General features: G+C 35.9%; 1 protein-coding gene across 2 annotated transcripts in view; it reads right to left on the bottom strand.

Moving 5' to 3' along the window:
* The window catches only part of SBF2 (SET binding factor 2), a 696,898-nt gene that overhangs the window by 520,667 nt on the left and 153,736 nt on the right, over positions 1-22,495 (bottom strand). For both annotated transcript variants that reach the window (XM_037839994.1, XM_037839995.1), the window contains exon 2: positions 11,180-11,265. In XM_037839994.1, the coding sequence (XP_037695922.1) occupies positions 11,180-11,265 (86 nt within the window). The remainder of the gene's footprint in view (positions 1-11,179; positions 11,266-22,495) is intronic.

Raw genomic sequence — 22,495 nt, 5'->3', positions numbered from 1 at the left:
TAGATGGTATAAAACGTCTGAATATAAGACACATTGGTGTTCCAGAAGAGGAAGAAAAGGGTAAAGGTCTAGGAAGAGTATTCAAAGAAATTGTTGGGGAAAACTCCCCAGATCTTCTAAACAACATGGATACACAAATCATAAATGCTCAGCGAACTCCAAATAGAATAAATCCAAATAAACCCACTCCGAGACATATTCTGATCACACTGTCAAACATGGAAGAGAAGGAGCAAGTTCTGAAAGCAGCAAGAGAAAAGCAATTCACCACATACAAAGGAAACAGCATAAGACTAAGTAGTGACTACTCAGCAGCCACCATGGAAGCAAGAAGGCAGTGGCACGATATATTTAAAATTCTGAGAAAAATTTCCAACCAAGAATACTTTATCCAGCAAAGCGATCCTTCAAAATTGAGGGAGAGCTTAAATTTTTCATAGACAAACAAATGCTGAGAGAATTTGCTAACAAGAGACCTGCCCTACTGGAGATACTAAAGGGAGCCCTACAGACAGAGAAACAAAGAAAGGAGAGAGAGACTTGGAGAAAGGTTCAGTACTAAAGAGATTCGGTATGGGTACAATAAAGGATATTAATAGAGAGAGGGGGAAAATATGACAAACATAAACCAAAGGATAAGATGGCTGATTCAAGAAATGGCTTCACAGTTATAATGTTGAATGTAAATGGATTAAACTCCCCAGTTAAAAGATATAGATTCACAGAATGGATCAAAAAAAATGAACCATCAATATGTTGCATACAAGAGACTCATCTTAGACACAGGGACACAAAGAAATTGAAATTGAAAGGATGGAAAAAAATATTTCATGCAAGCTACAGCCAAAAGAAAGCAGGTGTAGCAATACTAATCTCAGATAAAATAGACTTTAAATGCAGGGATGTCTTGAGAGACAAAGAAGGCCACTAAATACTAATAAAAGGGGCAATTCAACAAGAAGAAATAACAATCGTAAATGTCTATGCACCCAATCAAGGTGCCACAAAATACATGAGAGAAACACTGGCAAAACTAAAGGAAGCAATTGATGTTTCCACAATAATTGTGGGAGACTTCAACACATCACTCTCTCCTATAGATAGATCAACCAGACAGAAGACCAATAAGGAAACTGAAAACCTAAACAATCTGATAAATGAATTATATTTAACAGACATACTCAGGACATTACATCACAAATCACCAGGATACACATACTTCTCTAGTGTTCATGGAACTTTCTCCAGAATAGATCATATGCTGGGACATAAAACAAGCCTCAATAAATTTAAAAACATTGAAATTATTCAAAGCACATTCTCTGACCACAATGGAATACAATTAGAAGTCAATAACCATCAGAGACTTAGAAAATTCACAAATACCTGGAGGTTAAACAACGCACTCCTCAACAATCAGTGGGTTAAAAAAGAAATAGCAAGAGAAATTGCTAAATATATAGAGATGAATGAAAATGAGAACACAACATACCAAAACCTATGGGATGCAGCAAAAGCAGTGCTAAGGGGGAAATTTATAGCACTAAACGCATATATTAAAAAGGAAGAAAGAGCCAAAATCAAAGAACTAGTGGATCAACTGCAGAAGCTAGAAAATGAACAGCAAACCAATCCTAAACGAAGTAGAAGAAAAGAAATAACAAGAATTAAAGCAGAAATAAATGACATAGAGAACAAAAAAACAATAGAGATGATAAATATCACCAAAAGTTGGTTCTTTGAGAAGATCAACAAGATGGACAAGCCCCTAGCTAGACTGACAAAATCAAAAAGAGAGAAGACCCATATAAACAAAATAATGAATGAAAAAGCTGACATAACTGCAGATCCTGAAGAAATTAAAAAAATTATAAGAGGATACTATGAACAACTGTATGGCAACAAACTGGATAATGTAGAGGAAATGGACAATTTCCTGGAAACATATGAACAACCTAGACTGACCAGAGAAGAAATAGAAGACCTCAACCAACCCATCACAAGCAAAGAGATCCAATCAGTCATCAAAAATCTTCCCACAAATAAATGCCCAGGGCCAGATGGCTTCACAGGGGAATTCTACCAAACTTTCCAGAAAGAACTGACACCAATCTTACTCAAACTCTTTCAAAACATTGAAGAAAATAGAACACTACCTAACTCATTTTATGAAGCTAACATCAATCTAATACCAAAACCAGGCAAAGATGCTACAAAAAAGGAAAACTACTGGCCAATCTCCCTAATGAATATAGATGCAAAAATCCTCAACAAAATACTTGCAAATCGAATCCAAAGACACATTAAAAAAATCATACACCATGACCAAGTGGGGTTCATTCCAGGCATGCAAGGATGGTTCAACATAAGAAAATCAATCAATGTATTACAACACATTAAAAATTCGAAAGGGAAAAATCAAATGATCATCTCAATAGATGCTGAAAAAGCATTTGACAAAATCCAACATCCCTTTTTGATGAAAACACTTCAAAAGGTAGGGATTGAAGGAAACTTCCTCAATATGATAAAGAGCATATATGAAAAACCCACAGCCAGCATAGTACTCAATGGTGAGAGACTGAAAGCCTTCCCTCTAAGATCAGGAACAAGACAAGGATGCCCGCTGTCACCACTGTTATTCAACATTGTGCTGGAAGTGCTAGCCAGGGCAATCCGGCAAGACAAAGAAATAAAAGGCATCCAAATTGCAAAAGAAGAAGTAAAACTGTCATTGTTTGCAGATGATATGATCTTATATCTAGAAAACCCTGAGAAATCGATGATACAGCTACTAGAGCTAAAAAACAAATTTAGCAAAGTAGCGGGATACAAGATTAATGCACATAAGTCAGTAATGTTTCTATATGCTAGAAATGAACAAAGTGAAGAGACACTCAAGAAAAAGATACCATTTTCAATAGCAACCAAAAAAATCAAGTACCTAGGAATAAACTTAACCAAAGATGTAAAAGACCTATACAAAGAAAACTACATAACTGTACTAAAAGAAATAGAAGGGGACCTTAAAAGATGGAAAAATATTCCATGTTCATGGATAGGAAGGCTAAATGTCATTAAGATGTCAATTCTACCCAAACTCATCTACAGATTCAATGCAATCCCAATCAAAATTCCAACAACCTACTTTGCAGACTTGGAAAAGCTAGTTATCAAATTTATTTGGAAAGGGAAGATGCCTCGAATTGCTAAAGACACTTTAAAAAAGAAAAACGAAGTGGGAGGACTTACACTCCCTGACTTTGAAGCTTATTAGAAAGCCACAGTTGCCAAAACAGCATGGTACTGGCACAAAGATAGACATATACATCAATGGAATTGAATTGAGAATTCAGAGATAGACCCTCAGATCTATGGCCGACTGATCTTTGATAAGGCCCCCAAAGTCACTGAACTGAGTCCTAATGGTCTTTTCAACAAATGGGGCTGGGAGAGTTGGCTATCCATATCCAAAAGAATGAAAGAGGACCCCTACCTCACACCCTACACAAAAATTAACTCAAAATGGACAAACGAGCTCAATATAAAAGAAAGTACCATAAAACTCCTAGAAGATAATGTAGGAAAACATCTTCAAGACCTTGTATTAGGCGGCCACTTCCTAGACTTTACACCCAAAGCACAAGCAACAAAAGAAAAAATAGATAAATGGGAATTCCTCAACCTTAGAAGTTTGTGCACCTCAACGGAATTTCTCAAAAAGGTAAAGAGGCAGCCAATTCAATGGGAAAAAATTTTTGGAAACCATGTATCTGATAAAGGACTGATATCTTGCATATATAAAGAAATCCTACAACTCAATGACAATAGTATAGACAGCCCAATTATAAAATGGGCAAAAGATATGAAAAGACAGTTCTCTGAAGAGGAAATACAAATGGCCAAGAAATACATGAAAAAATGTTCAGCTTTACTAGCTATTAGAGAGATGCAAATTAAGACCACAATGAGATACCATCTAACACCGATTAGAATGGCTGCCATTAAACAAACAGGAAACTACAAATGCTGGAGGGGATGTGGAGAAATTGGAACTCTTATTCATTGTTGGTGGGACTGTATAATGGTTCAGCCACTCTGGAAGTCAGTCTGGCAGTTCCTTAGAAAACTAGATAAAGAGTTACCATTCGATCCAGCGATTGCACTTCTCGGTATATACCCGGAAGGTCGGAAAGCAGTGACACGAACAGATATCTGCACACCAGTGTTCATAACAGCATTATTCACAATTGCCAAGAGATGGAAACAACCCAAATGTCCTTCAACAGATGAGTGGATAAAGAAAATGTGGTATATACACACGATGGAATACTACACGGCAGTAAGAAGGAACGATGTTGTGAAACATATGACAACATGGATGAACCTTGAAGACATAATGCTGAGCGAAATAAGCCAGGCACAAAAAGAGAAATATTATATGCTACCACTAATGTGAATTTTGAAAAATGTAAAAGAAATGGTTTATAATGTAGAATGTAGGGGAACTAGCAATAGAGAGCGATTAAGGAAGGGGGAACAGTAATCCAAGAAGAACAGATAAGCTATTTAACGTTCTGGGGATGCCCAGGAATGACTATGGTCTGTTAATTTCTGATGGATATAGTAGGAACAAGTTAACAGAAATGTTGCTATATTAGGTAACTTTCTTGGGGTAAAGTAGGAACATGTTGGAAGTAAAGCAGTTATCTTAGGTTAGTTGTCTTTTTCTTACTCCCTTGTTATGGTCTCTTCGAAATGTTCTTTCACTGTATGTTTTTTTTTTTTTAATTTTTTTTTCATACAGTTGATTTAAAAAAGAAAGGAAAGTTAAAAAAAAAAAAAAGAAAAAGAAGGAAAAAAATGTGTAGTGCCCCCTTGAGGAGCCTGTGGAGAATGCAGGGGTGCTGGCCTACCCCACCTCGATGGTTGCTAACATGACCACAGACATAGGGGACTGGTGGTTTGATGGGTTGAGCCCTCTACCATAGGTTTTACCCTTGGGAAGACGGTTGCTGCAAAGGAGAGGCTAGGCCTCCCTATAATTGTGCCTAAGAGTCTCCTCCTGAATGCCTCTTTGTTGCTCAGATGTGGCCCTCTCTCTCTAGCTAAGCCAACTTGAAAGGTGAAATCACTGCCCTCCCCCCTACGTGGGATCAGACACCCAGGGGAATGAATCTCCCTGGCCACGTGGAATATGACTCCCGGGGAGGAATGTAGACCTGGCATCGTGGGACGGAGAACATGTTCTTGACCAAAAGGGGTTGTGAAAGGAAATGAAATAAGCTTCAGTGGCAGAGAGATTCCAAAAGGAGCCGAGAGGTCACTCTGGTGGGCACTCTTACGCACACTTTAGACAACCCTTTTTAGGTTCTAAAGAATTGGGGTAGCGGGTGGTGGATACCTGAAACTATCAAACTACAAGCCAGAACCCATGAATCTCGAAGACAATTGTATAAAAATGTAGCTTATGAGGGGTGACAATGGGAATGAGAAAGTCATAAGGACCGCACTCCACTTTGTCTAGTTTATGGATGGATGAGTAGAAAAATAGGGGAAGGAAACAAACAAACAAACAGACAAAGGTACCCAGTGTTCTTTTTTACTTCAATTGCTCTTTTTCACTTTAATTATTATTCTTGTTATTTTTGTGTGTGTGCTAATGAAGGTGTCAGGGATTGATTTAGGTGATGAATGTACAACTATGTAATGGTACTGTGAACAATCGAATGTACGATTTGTTTTGTATGACTGCCTGGTATGTGAATATATCTCAATAAAATGAAGATAAAAAAAAAATAACCTACTACAAAAAAATCTTGAAATGCTATGCTAAGAATCAACCAAGAAGTCATTAAGGAAAATCTTAAAGAAAAAGTTAAAGAAAAGTTCTGTTTACCTCTTAGCACCTCCATTTCACCAACTCCAGCAGCACGACCTCAGCTGTTATGCAAGAGTCAATGACAGCAATTGAACATGTGTATTCCTGTTGAAACTCATGAGGGTGGTATTCACTGTTCAAATTGTCAAGTTAATGTAATTGACATATCTCCACACTTTAATGTGAGGGGAGGTGGGAGCTTATGAAAAGTACCAAAAGGTCCTAAGTAAAAAAAGTTTCCCCTCTTAGTCATCTGATGCTAAAGCAGAGTTTAAAAGCTTTTGTAATGTAATACCTAGTTAAGGCCAGTTCCTGGGATTTGCAGACACATGTGGGTGAAGAGAAAGGAATGTTGTTGGTTCTCTGTGGAGCTCCTTTCCCCTGGATCCTCACATTTTTCCCCCATTTTAAAGCCACAGTTCAAGATTTGCCCTCTCTGGGCCAATAGAACCCACAGCCTTCCTTACACAACTGAGTTATAACAAACAAAACTAAGCATTCAGCAATGCATCTTTTGTTCTCAATAAAGCACAATTGGACAGTAATTAGCTGGGATGAGAAAACTCACAATTTTAAACATCAGTTTTATTCGTAACAGATATTTCTGTTCCATGCTAACAGGAGAATGAACAATTTTTCTTCTGTGGGTGGTGCCACAAGATGTTGAACAAATAGCAACAACAAACAACCAGATTCAACAGATATATATAGAAGATTACATCCCAAATTACCAGGGTATACATTCTTCTCTAATGCTCAAGGAACTTTCTCCAGGAAAGATCATATGCTGAGGCATAAAACAAGCCTCAACAAATTTAAAAAGATTAAAATTTTTCAAAACACATTCTCTGACCACAATGGAATACAACTAGAAGTTAATAACTATCAAAGAATGAGAACACTCACAAATACCTGGAGGTTAAACAACACACTCTTAAACAATCATTGGGTCAAAAAAGAAATTGCAAGCGAAACTACTAAATATCTAGAGACAAATGAAAATGAGAACACAACATATCAAAATTTATGGGATGCAGCAAAGGCAGTACTGACTGGGAAATGTATAGCTCTGAATACATACATTAAAATGGAAGAAAGAGCTAAAATCAAAGAACTAATGAAACAACTGAAGAAGCTAGAAAATGATCATCAAACTAATCCTAAAGCAAGTAGAAGACAAGAAATAACAAGGATTAAAGCAGAAATAAATGATATGTAAAAAAACCAATACAGAGAATAAATAAAACCAAAAGTTGGTTCTTTGAGAAGATCAACAAGATTGACAAACCCTTAACTAGACTGACAAAGTCAAAAAGAGAGAAGACCCAAATAAACAAACTAATAAAGAAGAAGGGGGAAATTACTATGGACTCTGAAGAAATAAAAAATATCATAAAAGGATACTATGAACAAACTAGATAATTCAGAGGTAATTAATAATTTCCTGGAAATATGTGAACAACCTAGACTAAATAAAGAAGAAATAGAAGAACTCAACAAATCAATCACAAATAAAGAGATCCAATCGGTTATCAAAAAGCTTCCTATAATAAAACCCCAGGCCCAGATGGCTTCACAGGGGGATTCTACCAAACTTTCCAAAACGAACTGACACCATTCCTACTTAAACTCTTTCAAAACATTGAAGAAAATGGAACACTACCTAACTCATTTAATGAAGCCAACATTGCTCTAATACCAAAACCAGATAAAAATGTTACAAGAAAGGAAAACTACAGGCCAATTTCTCTAATGAATATAGATGCAAAAATTCTCAACAAAATACTTGCAAACTGAATTCAAAGACACATTAAAAAAAATTATACACCTTGACCAACTGGGGTTCATCCAGGTATGCAAGGCTCGTTCAACATAAGAAAATCAATCAATATAAGAAAATACATTAACAAATCAGAAGGGAAAAACCAAATGATCATGTCAATAGATGCTGAAAAAGCATTTGACAAAATCCAACATCTTTTTTTGATAAACACACTTCAAAAGTTAGGAATAGAAGGAAATTTCCTCAATATGATAAAGGGTATATATGAAAAACCCAAAGCCAGTATAATATTCAATGGTAAGAGACTGAAAGCTTTCCCTCCAAGATCAGAACAGAGACAAGGATGTCTGTTGTCACTATTATTATTCAATATTGTACTAGAAGTTCTAGCCAGAACAATTCAGTAAGAAAAAGAAATAAATGGCCTCCAAATTGGAAAGGAAGAAGCAAAACTCTCATTATTTGCAGAAGATATGATCTTATACTTGGAAAACCCTGAGAAATTGACAACACACTTACTTGAGCTAATAAACAAATTCAACAAAGTAGTGGGATGTAAGATTAATGCACATGAGTCTGTAATGTTTCAATACAGTAGAAATGACACAACTAAAGAGACACTCAAGAAAAAGATTCCATTTCTCAATAGAAAAAAAAAATTAAGTACCTAGGAATAAACTTAACCAAGGATGTAAAAGACCTTTACACAGAAAATTACATAACTCTACTAAAGAAAATAGAAGATGACCTAAAGAGATGAAGAGATATTCCATGTTCATGGATAGGAAGGCTAAATGTAGTTAAGATGGCAATTCTACCCAAACTCATCTACAAATTTAATGTAATTCCCATCGAAGTTCCAACAATCTACTTTGCAGATTTGGAAAAGTTAATCATCAAATTTATTTGGAAGGGAAAGATGCCTCAAATTGCTAAAATATTCTAAAAAAGAAAAATGAAATGGAGAACTTACACTGCCTGACTTTGAAGCCTACTATAAAGTCACAGTAGTCAAAACAGCATGGTATTGGTATAAAGATAGACATATTGATCAATAGAATCAAAATGAGATTTGGCAATAGACCCCCAGGTCTATGGTTGACTGATTTTTTTATAAGGCTCCAAAATCCACTGAATTGGGACATAACAGCCTCTTCAACAAATGGGGCTGGGAGAATTGGATATCTATATATAAAAGAATGAAAGAGGACCCCTACCTCACACCATATACAACAATCAATATAAAAGACTCCACCACAAAACTCCTAGAAGATAATGTAGGGAAACATCTTCAAGACCTAGTATTAGGAGGTCACTTCTTAGGTCTTACACCTAAAGCAATAGCAACAAAAGAAAAAACAGATAAATGGGAACTCCTGAGAATTAAAAGCTTCTGCACCTCAAAGGAATTTGTCAAAAAGGTAAAGAGAGAGCCAACTCAATTGGAGAAAATATTTGGAAACTATATCTGATAAGAGACTGTTATATATATAAAGAAATCTTACAACTCAACAACAACAGTACAAATAGCCCAATTATAAAACGGGCAAAAGATATGAAAAGACATTTCTCTGAAAACGAAACACAAATGGCTAAAAAACACATGAAAAAATTTTCACCTTCACTAACTATTAGGGAGATGCAAATCAAGACCACAATGAGGTATCAACTCACACCAATAAGAATGGCTGCCATTAAACAAATAGGAAACTACAAATGCTGGAGAGGATGTAGAGAAATTGGAACTCTTATTCACTGCTGGTGGGACTATATAATGGTACTGCCACTCTGGAAGACAGTTTGGCAGTTCCTTAGAAAACTAGGTAATGAGTTACCCTGTGATCCAAAATTTCCTTCTCAGAATTTACCCAGAGGACCTGAAAGCAGTGACACGAACAGATATTTGCACACCAATGTTCACAGCAGCAATGTTCACAATTGCCAAGAAATGGAGACAACCTAAATGTCCTGCATCAGGTGAGTGGATAAACAAATGTGGTACATACATACGACACAATAGTACAACAGCAGTGAGAAGGAATGAGGTCGTGAAGCATATGACAACATGGATGAACCCTAAAGACATAATGTTGAGTGAAGTAAGTCAGACACATAAGGAGAGATACTGTGTGTTATCATTAATGTGAATTCTTATTGTAGAATATAGGGGATCTCTAAATAGATAGCAGTTAGTGAAGGGGGAAGGATAATCTAATAAGAACAGGTAAGATAATCTTATGTGAGGGTAATCTTACTGAGGGTAATCTTAATGATATGGGAACGTTCAAGAATGACTACTGTTTGTTAGTTTTTTTGTGGTATGGTAGGAGCATATTGGAAACAATGAAGTTATATCAGGACATTTGTTTTCCTGTTCCTTTGTTTTATTTTATCTGTAAATGTTTTTTTATTTTTTTATTTTTTGATAAATAAAGTTAACTTAAAAAAAACAACCAGGAAGCTTATTTATTGAGAATTTACCTTACAGAAGAATTGTTGTAAGCATTTTACGTGTGATTTTTTTCCATTTTCTCTTTACATCGACCCTATTAGTAATGCCATTCTCACTTTATAGATGAGGACTCTTGCTCAGAGTAAAGTAACTTGTCAAAAGTCACACAGTGCAGCTGGGATTTCAAGCCAAGCAATCTGCTTCAGAACCTGTACACTTAGCTATCATATTATACCAAATGTTCTCTCAATAATAATTGCATTAATGGACACTGCTCACATGTATACATACCCACATACTATATCTATATATATATACACACACACACACATACTCTCCAGTATGTTTGGACAACCAAACTCGATTGTCATATTGTAAAATACTTTATTGATCACCACCATAGAGTGTCATAGCCATCATAAATTATGTTCAACCTTTTAAATTCCTTAAAAATGGATATGCCACCACATAGAGTGTCATAGCCATCATAAATTATGTTCAACCTTTTAAATTCCTTAAAAATGGCTCACAAAAAAAGCAGTTGAATTTCACCATTATAAAGCAACATATATGTCCTGTAACTAAAAGGTATAAAATTCAGATTTGTGATTTCAAGAAAAAATCAAACCAAGACTGGCCACCATTAAACCAGCCTCTCTATTTTTGGTTTTCTTTTCACTAAAAAAAACTTGGAGATTTTCAGGAAAAAAAATAAAATAATTATTTGTTTAGTGATGTACTACCACTGAAGCAAGTAGGCTAAGATTTTGACTAACGAATCAGAGGAATTTTTCAGCTTCCAAGTACATAAAGATCATCAATCTCATCTTTAATATTAGACAGAAGTATAAATGGGAAGAAGAACTGCAAAACAGGCATCCCAACATCAATATATTCAATGGTTATTGTATTTCGGGGATTGGAGGTAAAAGAATTATTCCTAGTAATATATTGCAGTTAAATCATCGAATTATGTAACAATTAATGTAACATCAAAAGACATTTGAAAATATGGAACAAGAAAAGAATCAATATAAAAGGGCATTTAGCAATATCAGCTTACCAATTCAATTCCCTGCGGAAAAGGTGTATCATCCCAGTCTTTCTGTGGAAATCGCTGGATTATTTTCCCTAGACCTTCTCCTGACCCTGTTAAAAAAAAAAAAATCAAAGTAAATCAGTAACAGAATACTAAAAAATCTGAAAACTCATTATATTAATACTTATTTCTAAATGAATATTTGTTGACTATTTAGAATATTTGTTGACTATTTAGATATATCAATTAATTATTTTCATGTATTAAAGGACATGGTACTCTTAGCTTCAAAATTCAGTTTGGGTTATGAACAGTATTATGGGTTAAAAAAAATTTTTTAGACTGGCCTTGGAACTTGCTCATTGTCTAGGAAGGTTTTTCAACCTAAGTACTATTGACGTTTGGGGCCAAATAATTCTTTGTTGCAGGCAGCTATCTTGTATATTACAGGATGTTGGCAGTATCCCTAGCCTCAAACGACTACATGCCAGTAGCACTCTTCCCTAGGATGTGACAAACAAAAATGTGTACAGACATTGCCACATGTCCCCTGGGGGACAAAATTGCCCCTGGTTGAGAACCACTAGTCTATAGCACTTTTATATAAAATTACCCTGTGCCACCAAAGAATGGATCAATTTACAATTGAACTTCGGGGATATAATCTGCAAGTAACTTGGGGATGGGAAGTACATATCAAAGCTAGAGTGTTTTTGTTATATTTTTTAAAGAGGTTCATGTGTTTGCATAGTCTTCATGTTAGCTCACTTTGAAGTGAAAGCAACAACCATCTAATTATTTGTACATCTCCCTTATGGAAGATTTAAGGACTGGTTCAATTTATTAATACACTTTTTAAAAATCACCCATTATCATCTCTCAATGACATCTCTATGAATTAAACTTCTCCCTTGCCCCTCACGTAGGGTTCAATCACATTTTGGCCAAATTTTTACCTTTAAAAGATCCACAGAAAGTTAAATTCACTTTACTGACCAACTCAGAACTGTGTTCTAAAATTGAGGTCATACCAAATCCATTTGAAAAAGACAAAATAAAAACTTTCAATTACCATTAATAATTGCTGGAATACAGTAATCCCTCACCTATCCATCATTATAGGGAAATAAAAGATTTCATTAAGAATAAACTTAACTAAAGGAGGTTTATCATAGATATTCATTCTTAAAATCCACCTCAAGCATCAGCCTTCTGACATACCTAAGCAGAGCTAATTCAACAAACAGTAGGTTCTAGAGATTAAAAAATGAAAAAGACATGGTCCCTATCCTCAAGGAACTCATAATCTTTTAGGAGAAACAGACAAGTGAAGTGATAATTTCAGTATAACATGGTAAGTACAATGATAGAAGAGAACCTAACCTACCCAAGGAGAGAAGATCAGGGAAGACTTCCTAGAAGATATGACAAGCTTGCTTTCTTTCAGTACCATCTTTGTATCCCCAAGCACCTAGGATATTGAATGCCTGGCACATAGTTCATAATAAGTAACATGTTTATTTTAATAAATTCATTAATATTGACAGAAATTACTTTAAAGTTTATGATTCCCTGTCTTTTTAAACATAAGTAAATTTATATTATTCATCCCACCATAATTAACCAGGTGTCCCTACACTGTTTATTCAGTTCTGAAAGTCACACCTAATATATTTTAAATATTTTATCACAATAATTTTTACTAATAGTGAAAGTAATATAATTTAATTGCAGACAAATTTTTAAATATATGAAAATATAAACAAGATCTCCGCACCTGGAGATAATTACTGTTAACATTTTGAATTATCCATCTCATCAAAGATGTTCTTTCATTTGTATGTATTTTTTCTATAAAACCAGGATCATACTATATCTAGATTATATACTGCTTTTATTACTTAACATTTTACAATGAGCCTTTGATGTTGCTGGACACACATTTTGTAGTATCTCACTATTACAAATAATGATACAATAAACATCTTTGTATATAGATTTTTATCCACATTGCACTTTTACCTAGAAAAATTTAATAGATTTTTAACTTCTGGATCAAAAAGTATGGTCATTTTTTCAATTTTAAAACTTTTATTTTGAAATACTTTCAAACTTACAGGACAATTACAAAAATACTACAAAGCCCACCCAGAGAACTTCAACACACTCCTATTCCCATCCCCAGATACCCAGATCCACCAATTTTAATATTTTGCCATATTTTCCATAGCATTCTATCTATCTAATCATCAATGTATCAGTCTATGCTTCTGTCTGTCTGCCTGTCTATTTATCAATCCATTTCTGAACACTTCAGTATAGATTGTATATACCATGCTCTTTTAACACTTAATACTGCCACGTATATTTCCTAGGAAAAATGATACTCATTTATGTATCCACCTTATGGGCAATCATCAAGATCAAGATATTAAAGATTGATATAAAGCTTAGTCTATATGACAGTTTTTTCTTATGTCACAATAATATCCTTATGTGCCTCTCTACCCAAGGTTAGATCCCATCCAAGATCATGTATTGATTTTAATTATCATTGTCTCTTTAGTTGTTCTTTTTTTTAATTTTCTTTTTTTTACTGTTGGAGCATATATACAACATAAACTTTCCCATCTCAACCCCTCCCAAGCATACCATTCAGTAGAATTAATCGCATTTACAATAATTTAGTATCCTCACCACCTTCCACTGTTAAAACTTTCCCATCTCCCCAAACAGAAATGCCACACCCATTTTGCACCAGCTTCACCTGGTCCCCTGTCTCTATGAGCCTGCATATCCTCCAGTACTTTCCTTGTGGTTACCATGGAGCTTAAATCTGTATCAATCATATTTGCTTTGATACCAACTTAACTTCAGAGGTATACATAAATTATGTTCCTGTCCCCTTACCTTTTGTAATTCTTGTCAGAAATTACATGTTTAAACATTATAAGTCCAAAACCACTAATTTATCATTATACTTTGTGCATTTGCCGTTTTAGATCTCATAGAAAGTAAAAAGTGGAGTTACAAACCAAACGTGCATTAGTACTGGCATTTATATTTACCCATGTTGTTACCCATACCAGAGATCTCTGTTTCTTCATGTGGCTTCAACCTATTGTCTAGTGTCCTTTCCTTTCAACCTGCAGAACTCTCTAGCATCTCTTGTAGGGTTAGTCTAATAGTGACACACTCCCTTAGTTTTTATACGGGAATGTCTTAATCACTTCCTCATTTTTGAAAGACAGTTTTGGCAAATACAGATTTCTTGGTTGGCAGTTTTTTTGCTTTCAACACTTTAAAGATGTCATCCCACTGGTTTCTTGACTCTATGGTTTCTGATGAGAAATTGGCACTTAATGTTATTGAGGATCCCTTGTACATGACATGTTGCTTCTCTTTTGCAACTTTCTGAGTTCTCTATCTTTGGCATTCTAACAGTTTGATTCTAATTTGCATAGCTCTATTTGGGTTTACCCAGTTTGGAGTTCACTGAGCATCTTGGATGTATATTTCATGTCTTTTATTAACTTTGGGAAGTTTTCAGCCATTATTTCTTTGAATATTCTCTCTGTCCCTTTCTCAGGACTCCCACAATGCGTACATTAGCATGCTTGATGATGTCCCACAGGTTCCTCAAGCTCTGTTCACTTTTCTTCATTCTTTATTCTTCCTGCTCCTCAGATTGGATGATTTCAATTGTCTTATCTTCAGCTTCACTGATTCTTCTGCCACCTCTGATCTGTCATTGAACCCCTCTAAGGAATTTTTTATTTCTGTTACTGTGGTCTTCAGCTCTGTTTGGTTCCTTTTCATAATTTCCATCTCTCTACTGATATTCTCCTTGTGTTCATCTATCGTTTTCCTAATTTCCTTTAGTTTTTTGTCCATGTTCTCCTTCAGCTCTTTGAGCATACTGAGGACCATTTTTTTTTTAAAGTCTTTGCTGGTATGTCCCAGGTCTGGTCCTCCTCACTGATGGTTTCTAATGCTTTAACCTTCTCCTTTGCCTGGGTCATGACTCCCCATTTCTTTGTGTATTTTTCAATCTTTTATTGAATTCTGGGCATTTTCATATTTTAATGTGTTATCATTGGAATATGGACTTTGAGGTACCTATTCCTTAAGGTTACATCCATCTAGTGTTATGACAGAGCTTTCCTTGAAGGCCAGGAGCTAACAAAAAAATAATAATAATAATAAAAGGGGAAAAGAAAACATCTTTCACAGTCTCTGTAGATGACTCTCAAGTCCTCTCCTTCAGGGCTTATCCATATAATGAGTTTGGAGAATACTTCATGGTCAAAGCATTAGGGCCTCCCTGATCCTGTCTGCACATGGGTTTTGTACTGGGCATGATATGTAGCCCTGGGAATTCCCCTGTTCACATGGATACAAATGTCCCCTCTTCCCTAGGAAACAGTTTTCTCACCACCCCTGGTACTGCACTGTATATCCTACAGGCAGCAATTTCTTGCCCCAGGTAGCCACTTGATTGCTGTCCCCTCAGTGTTCTGTAGGAGAGCTGGGAGAACTGCTTTCTATATGCAGGGTAAGTTCTGGGATGGCAAGTCCTTCAGGCCACCACCAGACTGATTAGAACAGACATACATGGTCCCAGTATCTGCACAAGGGCCACCTCTGCTCCCTCCAGAACCAGGACTAGAGATCCACTGGGCCAGGGACAAATGAGGCAGAGGCCAGCCAGGGTGCCACAAGGTCCTAAAGCTTTTAAATAGACTTTTTCTTGATTCTGCACTCACCTATTACTGCAGTCCTTTAACTTTTCTGGAGCTTTAAGATAGACATTTCTGCCAGTGCTTGCTGGTTATTCAAAGCTACTGAGAGAGAACAGAGCCCTGTAGCATCTCACTCCACAATTCTGATTGGGGCCTCCAACAAGTATAAGCATTTTAAAGTCTCTAAATGCAAAAGTTGTCAAAGAGTCACCAGAAAGAAATGGCAGTTTATCTACATTCAATAATGTCTTAGTTTGCTAATGCTGCAGAATGCAAAACACCAGAGATGGACAGGCTTTTATAAAATGGGGGTTTATTTCGCTACACAGTTACAGTCTTAAGGCCACAAAGTGTCCAAGGCAACACATCAGCAACCGGACACCTTCACCGGAGGATGGCCAATGGCGTCTGGAAAACCTCTGTTAGCTGGGAAGGCAGCTGGCGTCTGCTCCAAAGCTCCGGCCTCAAAACGGCTTTCTCCCAGGACGTTCCTCTCTAGCAAGCTTGCTCCTCTTCAAAACACCACTCCCAGCTGCACTCAGTGAGTTTCCTCTCTCTGAGTCAGCTCATTTATATAGCTCCACTGATCAAGGCCCACCCCGAATGGGTGGGGCCATGCCTCCATGGGAATATCTCATCAAAATGATCATTACCCACAGCTGAGTGGGGCACATTCCAAGCAAATCTAACCAGCACCAAAAACGTCTGCCCCACACAAGACCACAATGATAATGGCATTTGGGGGACACAATACACTCAAACCAGCACAAATAAGAATGACACTGGCATATTCACTACACCTTTAGCAACAATTGCTATTTTTTAAATTTGCTTGTTTAAATTATTGCCAGTTTTAAAGATGAATAGCTCCACTTTGGCAAGAGCATAACTTCCAAAAGTTCTCAAGAAGCAATGTATTATTTACTAATTTCATAATGATGTGCAGTGTTTCAATAACACACAGGCTTATATGCACATAGTAAAGATTCATTAATAATAAGACTTCCAGTTATATAACATTACTAATGCAAATTAGTTTAGAAAAAGGCAAAATTCAAAATGGAAAAATAACATTTCACTATAAATAAAATGTGTAAAAGGCTACAACAACTTGTTTTTAAAAATCAAATATATAAAATGCTACAGCTAATAACTTTTGAAGAACTTACAAAAGTATCCTGCAGAAAGTAAACATTTTTTCTTTCTTCTTGGTTTTCAAGAATTTTAGTCTGAATGTTTAAACTTCTCTCCAAGTTAATATATTTTATCTGATAATCAATCTACTAGGCAGTGCTAATTGTATTTAAGGATGCTGAGAAGACATTTACATTGAGGAGGAAGCAACAGTGAGAGAAGACTGTTTAGAGTCAGGTGTCTACCTGTGGACTGATCTTTATGCCCAGAGGTGAAGGAGGTCAAGTGTCAACAAGAGTGGTTGTGGAAGCGGCTCCAATTTGGCCTACAAATTAAACAGGCTGGGTAATTGGGTAGGGAAACAGAGGAAATCCTCAAAAGAAAAGGGACCACTCTTGGATAGGAGAGGTGCTAAGCTGATAAAATAGTGAGTGTCCGCTGCCTTGTGTACAGCTAAGTTCAAAAAAGGAGGGGCCAATATTAGCCAGTGCCTTCATACTCCTCTTTTGAGCCCCTATACTTCCACTCCATCATAAAATTTAGAAATATAATGATCAAATGCAGTTCATATATTTAAAAAGGTGACCTTCAGCAAGACACTAGCACATTTGGAAATGGCTTTCTTTAAAAAAGTAAATATGTTAGAGAAACTGCTCAGTATTAACTTAGAAAGGGTGAGGAAAGACTGAGCAATCTGGCACACTTTTCCCTTATGTTTGGTAACACTTTTCTTTTGGGTCCTGGTAGAGCTGGTGAGGCTACCCAGTAGAGCCACAAAAATAAGCAAGTGATCTAGGCTAAACCAATAATTCATCATGCCCTGGCAAAGCGACTGTTCTAGTACTGGCATGTGACTCTAGCAGAGTCAAATGGTATTCTCTGGGGTTGCTAACTAGTATGCTACAGGTATGGACTTGCCAATAGCTATAAATAAAAAGCACATCTGCATAAGAACTGAAGAACAAGTGAGGGTTACTTAGGAAGACAAATGTACTACTCTGCTCCACACATAACAGGAAGCTTGATATTTGTTGGTTGTACATATTGACAAAAATTGATTATTTTCTGTGTTTATTAGTACATAGATGTACAAACTATATACAGCTAGGTTTAATATGAACCCTGAACTTTGAGAATGCTACTCTAATACATAATTCACTAAGTCATCTTCTTCTGTAATTTTATCTATAAACAACTAGATCAGTGGTTATTTATTATAGACTTGTTTTATGACGTCCATCTGCCCACATCCCCTTCTATCAAATACAACCCAATCCACAGTTCAATGAAGGGAAGCAATCATTGTTTGGGACCATATGATCCTACCACTCCTCTCAGCAAAAGAGAAATCACTAAGTAATTTACTTCATTAGTACATTTAGTATTAATTTTCTGCTTCGCCTCATTAGAATGAAAGAAGTGATTTTAGTCTCTTTTGCTTGCTAATGTACCCCAGGTACCTACAACAGTTGCTGGAATATATTAGACACAATAAATATTTGTTAAATGACTAAATGGGACTGTTGGATAGGCAAGGGCATTTATAAATGACAAGCAATTTATATCCAGAGTGACCTAGTTTTAAAAGGTGTCCTGGACAAATCATATTCCTGTGTTGGGGAATTTTGAATAGAAAAAATGAGAGACCAAAGAAGCCAAAATGATGTAGCAAGATTTGCTATAATGTTGAGTTAGAAACTAGAATATAAGTTAACAGAAGCTGGGGTAGGGGTAAGAAATGGAGAGGTAATGCTTAAACTGTACAGTTTCTATTTGGGATAATGGAAAAGTTTTAGTAATCGATGGTAGGGATGGTAGCACAACACTGTGAACATAATTAACATTCCTGAATCATACATTTGAATGTGGCTAAAATGGGAAATTTTAGGCTGTATATATGTTACTGGAGTAAAAAAAAATCTTTTTTAAATATAGGGCTGTACAACACAAACAGGGAATCCTAATGTACTATAGGGTATAACCCTAATGGACTATAATTAATAGTACAATTATAACAATATTCTTTCAACAATTTTAACAAATGTACCACATTAATGCAAGGTGATAATAAAGGGGGAGGTGTGAAACAGGAACTCTATAGGAGGCAAAAAAAAAAAAAAAAGATTTGCTGTGATACAGAGAAGGCTAAGGCAACCCTAAGGCATCATGTGTAAAACCAAAGTTATAGAACAGCAGAAATTCTGAGTAGGGAGAGACTTGCTAGCAGAAACAGGTAAAGAGTGCAGACGTGCAGAAAGAAGCAGAAATATCACAAGCAAAAAGCTATGCAGACGTAGAGGCTCTATCTCCAGTAAACTCTGGAAGCACCATAGTATCTGTGCTGGTTTGAATGTATTATGTCCCCCAGAAAAAGCCATATTCTTTGATGCAATCTTGTGGGGCAGACATAATAGTGGAAATTAAGTTGGAACGTTTGGATTAGGTTGTTTGCATGGAGATGCGCCCCACCCAACTGTGGACGATAACTGATGGGATATTTCCGTGGAGGCATGGCCCCACCCATTCGGGGTGGGCCTTGATCAGTGGAGCCATATAAATGAGCTGGCTCAAGGAGAGGAAACTGAGTGCAGCTGGGAGTGATGTTTTGGAGAGGAGCAAGCTTGCTAGAGAGGAACGTCCTGGGAGAAAGCCGTTTTGAGGCCGGAGATTTGGCGCAGACGCCAGCTGCCTTCCCAGCTAACAGAGGTTTTCCGGTCGCCGTTGGCCGTCCTCCGGTGAAGGTACTGGATTGCTGAGGTGTTACCTTGGACGCTTTGTGGCCTTAAGACTGTAACTGTGTAGTGAAATAAACCCCTGTTTTATAAAAGCCTATCCATCTCTGGTGTTTTGCATTCTGCAGTATTAGCAAACTAGGACAGTATCTATCATCATTTTTACTACCTCCCTCTTACTTATGCTAAAATGGGTCTGTATTCCTTGTCACCAACGAGTCTAAACAAGAATACACTGCAAAAGGCTCTTTCAAGCTGGTAAAAGTTCTGGAAACAGTTACACAAAAAGAAGATTTAGTCAGAAAATTAAAAAAGAAAGGTAAGCAGCATATATATGACAACTTTCTGCATATATCTGAAGATATGGAAAAATATAATTGTGAAGACTAGAGCCAAAAGATATAATTCAGAGAAGATATTTTTGAATCAATGTAAAGGAAGAAACTTCCAATGATTAGAAGTAACAGAAAACAGAAATAAATAGCCACAGAAAACAATCAGTTAACCATAACCAGAGTTTCAGTACAAGCTACCAGTTTTTGTGGTCAGGAATACTGGACAAAAGGTAAGAGGATGAATCTAGGAAATCTGACAAGTAGACTATTACAGTAATACATTTATTCAGCAACAATTATATGCCAGGCCTTGTGTTAAGTGCTGAGCAGAGAAGGATAAAACTTTATGTGAGAATATTTAGGACTTGAATTAAGGTTTTTGAAATGCAAATAAAAGGGTGGACATAAGCGTAAAGTAATGAATGAATAAAAGTTAAGGAAGAAAAGAATATTGTTTATAAATCAGGTCATAAGCCTAATGAAATCGGGAATAGAAAAACTAGAAGTTTCCAAATTTTGGATGAGAGATATTTCTTATATATATTTTGACATAATAGCAGCATCACTTAAGCTTAATGGTGAGAAACAAAAGCTTTTGAGAACCCAAATGAAATACAAATAACAGAGTGTCTAAAAGAAAAATCTTAAAAGAGAAATTCTTCCATGGTTTAAGGAACAGTTTACTGTTACTGAAAAGTACACGATGACCTCTTCTCACAATGATTTCTTAGATGACTAATGCACTCACAAACTTTATACTCAGTCCACATTTAATACTGCCAAGATATTAGTAAATAATTATGGGAATTTAAGTATGGAATTTCTGATTGGCTAACACATTTCAAATATATAAACCAAATAGACTAAATACATTATTATCTACATACAAAGGCAAATTATCTTTAGCTTTCTTAATACTAAAGATTATTAATGTAAACCTGATATTAAATTTCCTGAGGATGATAACCATAAAGTGTTTATGTAAGAGTGCATCCTTATTGATAGGAAATACAAAGTAAACGCAGAAGAATTTAGGATAAAGGGGGATGATGGATGCAACTTTCAAACGATTCAGAAAAAAATTTATAAACACATACACAGACACACGCACACAGAGGGTGTTCACGTAAGTGAATACTTCTGCTAACAGAGTAAAGATAATCTGAGAGAAATAGAGCTTCTTCAAAATTTACAAATATTCAGAATCTGCTTAATAGCAAATAACTTTTTAAAATGTTACTTTCTTGCTCACCAGAAGACTGGTGTTATAATGCCAAAATAATCAACCAGAAAATCAAGGTTCACCAAAATAAGTAGATCTAATTATGCCAGTCTAGACCAACTTTCAAAGGATAAGGAAAAGAAAAACTGTTCATTCGCCGAAAAGAAAGCACGCAGGAAATCATTCTACAAAAGGCTTTCATATTTGATCCATTTAGCATTTAATGAAAGAAATCTGTTTATTTCAAATGAAAAAAGCCTTTTGTGGTTATTGAAAAACGTAGGTAGGAATGCAATGTGATTTTCCGATTTTCCAGTATAATCTCCAATTATTCAAAAGGTTTATCTGGAACACACTATTTTTTTCCAGAGCTTAACTTAGCAAAGTGCCTACAGGCTTATACAAAAGTAAAAAACAATGTACTTTAAAAGTAAACAGAACAGAGAACAAAATACACCATTAAAAATAATAAATCAACAGTAGCTTCACAACTTCAGTTTCTGTAAACTCACAATTCACTCATGATGTATAAATCTAGTGACTTAGGGAACAAATATCAAGATTTTAAAAACACTGAGAAAAGGGTAAGAGTTGAAATTAAAACTAGGCAAATCAAGAAGTATTTTGACAAATTTCTTCAGGTTACATCATTTTACTGACTTGAAATGCCTTTTTCATCGCAATGAAGAAAGAACTGTTGGGGAATCTAGAATGCTGTGAAAACTACATGGTAGGATATCAATATTACATAAAAAGAAAGTGCTATCAAGTCTCTCTACACAACAATAAATGAAACATGTTGCCACCCCCTGCATCATTCACAATCACTCCACTAGTTCAAACCTTCATCATCTTTCACGAGGATTACAGCAGCAACCTCATCTCTCTGCTTCCTGTTTCACTTTACTCCAAGTCATGTTCAAGCTTCTGGAAATATGGAAATAAATCCTGCAAAGTCAAAATTCATCCTCACCCCTTCATTTAAAATCATTCAATGGTTATCCTACTGGGTACATAATAAACTAGTCCCAAATCATTACTTTGGGGACTTCCATCTCAACCACAATGGAGTAACAAGGACTAGAGTTACCTTCCAACCTGAAATAACTAAAAACTGGTCAAAATACATGAAACAATGTTTGTCAGACACTGGATATCAGGCAGTAGAGGACAGT

This window comes from Choloepus didactylus, chromosome 6 (genome assembly GCF_015220235.1).
Source record: "Choloepus didactylus isolate mChoDid1 chromosome 6, mChoDid1.pri, whole genome shotgun sequence".
Classification (NCBI taxonomy): domain Eukaryota; kingdom Metazoa; phylum Chordata; class Mammalia; order Pilosa; family Megalonychidae; genus Choloepus; species Choloepus didactylus.
This window is presented reverse-complemented; position numbering and strand designations above follow the sequence as displayed.